Below are 2,225 nucleotides of genomic sequence, written 5' to 3' on the forward strand. Positions count from 1 at the left end.
ATGAGGGGGAAAGGGGAGGGAAAGAGTGGGATGGGGAGCGAGGGGGAGATGGGGGGAGATGGGAGGGAGGAGGGAGATGGGAGGGAGGGAGGAGATGGGAGAGGGAGATATGGGGGGGAGAGGGAGATGGGGGGAGATTGGGGGGGAGATTGGGGGGGGAGGGGGGGAGATTGGGGGGGAGGGGGGAGATTGGGGGGGGAGGGGGGAGATTGGGGGGGGAGGGGGGGAGATTGGGGGGGGAGGGGGGAGATTGGGGGGGGAGATGGGGTGGGGAGGGAGGGAAGGGGAGATGGGGGGGAGGGAGGGAGGGGGAGATTGGGGGGGGGAGGGAGGGAGGGGGAGATTGGGGGGGGAGGGAGGGGGAGATTGGGGGGGAGGGAGGGAGAGATTGGGGGGGGAGGGAGGGAGAGATTGGGAGGGAGAGATTTGGGGGGGAGATTGGGGGAGATGGGAGGGAGGGAGGGAGGAGGGAGGGGGAGATGGGAGGGAGGGAGGGAGGGGGAGATGGGAGGGAGGGAGGGGGAGATGGGAGGGAGGGAGGGGGAGATGGGAGGGAGGGAGGGGAGAGTGGATGGGAGGGAGGGGAGATGGATGGGAGGGAGGAGGAGGAGGGGAGATGGGAGGGAGGGAGGGAGGGAGGGAGAGAGGGAGGGAGGGAGGGGAAGATGGGAGGAGGGAGGGAGGGGAGGGGGAGGGAGGGAGGGAGGGGGAGATGGGAGGGAGATGGGGATGGGAGGGGGAGATGGGAGGGAGGGAGGGGGAGATGGGAGGGAGGGAGGGGGAGATGGGAGGGAGGGAGGGGGAGATGGGAGGGAGGGAGGGGAGATGGGAGGGAGGGGAGATGGGAGGGAGGGAGGGAGGGGGAGATGGGAGGGAGGAGGGAGGGGGAGATGGGAGGGAGGGAGGGAGGGGAGATGGGAGGGAGGAGGGGGAGGGGAGGGAGGGAGGGGTGATGGGGAGGAGATGGCAGGGAGGAGGGGGGAGATGGCAGGAGGGAGGGGGGGAGATGGCAGGGAGGGAGGGAGGGAGAGGGGAGATGGAGGGAGGGAGGGGGGAGATGGAGGGGGAGATGGGGGGGAGGGAGGGGGGAGATGGGAGGGAGGGAGGGGGGAGATGGGGGGAGGGAGGGGGGAGATGGGGGTGAGGGAGGTGGGAGATGGGGGTGAGGGGAGGGAGGAGGGAGATGGGAGGGGAGGGAGGGGAGTGGGAGGGAGGGAGGGGGAGATGGGGGGGAGGGAGGGAGGGGAGGGAGGGAGGGGGAGATGTGGGGGAGAGGGGGATGGAGGGAGGGGGAGATGGGGAGATGGAGGGAGGAGGGGAGATGGGAGGGAGGGGACAGGAGGGAGGAGTGGAGAGGAGGGAGGGGGAGGGGAGGGGGGGAGATGGGGGGGGAAGGGGGAGATGGGGGAGGGGAGGGGGGAGATGGGGGAGGGGGGAGGGGGGAGATGGGGGCCAGGGGGCAGGGGGAAGGGAGGGGGAGGGGAAGGGAAGGGAGATGGGGGCGCGGGGAGGGAAGGCCTGAGCCTTGCCCGCGGATGCAGATGGTCACGGTGCGGGGTTGCGGTGCGAAGGTCAGTGAGGGCCGGCACTTACTCTTTCACGGGGACATGTACGGGGGACGGGCTCGCCTTCAGCATCGAGTCCCTCTTTCTGGCTCCTTTCGACATCTTGCCGGCCGTGCTTCACGCTGCGCTCCGCTGTTACCAGGCAACGGGACGCGACCGCACTGATGCTCTGCTGGGTCCTGGCGCCCGCTGCTACATCAGACCCATTCCCACTGAAATGGGCAACTTTGACAGTTTCAGGTTGGACTAAACAAGCCAGTGAAAGTTATCGCTTGTAACCAGAAAGAAGTTGATAACTGGAAAAGCACTGAAGTAACTACAGATCCACATATGTCACCATTATCAAAAATATATCTAACTAATTTCAGAGAAACATAGAAAATAGGTGCAGGAGTAGGCCATTCATCCCTTCGAGCCTGCACCACCATTCAATAAGATCATGGCTGATCATTCCTTCATTACCCCTTTCCTGCTTTCTCTCCATACCCTTTGAAACCTTAAGCCATAAAGGCCATATTTAACTCCCTCTTGAATATATCCAATGAACTGGCGTCAACAACTCTCTGCGGTAGGGAATTCCACAGGTTAACAACTCTCTGAGTGAATAAGTTTCTCCTCATCTCAGTCCTAAATGGCCTACCCCTTATCCTAAGACTATGT

The 2,225-nt window shown here is 64.1% G+C and overlaps 1 protein-coding gene across 6 annotated transcripts in view; it reads right to left on the reverse strand.

Moving 5' to 3' along the window:
- Window positions 1–1,669, reverse strand: part of adgb (androglobin) — a 513,562-nt gene extending 511,893 nt beyond the window's left edge. For all 6 annotated transcript variants that reach the window (XM_070889961.1, XM_070889958.1, XM_070889959.1 and 3 more), the window contains exon 1: window positions 1,594–1,669. In XM_070889961.1, coding sequence (XP_070746062.1) covers window positions 1,594–1,667 — 74 coding nt within the window. In that variant the 5' untranslated portion in view covers window positions 1,668–1,669. The remainder of the gene's footprint in view (window positions 1–1,593) is intronic.
- Window positions 1,670–2,225: the final 556 nt, after the last annotated feature.

Source organism: Pristiophorus japonicus, chromosome 9, assembly GCF_044704955.1.
Source record: "Pristiophorus japonicus isolate sPriJap1 chromosome 9, sPriJap1.hap1, whole genome shotgun sequence".
NCBI classification, from domain to species: Eukaryota; Metazoa; Chordata; class Chondrichthyes; family Pristiophoridae; genus Pristiophorus; species Pristiophorus japonicus.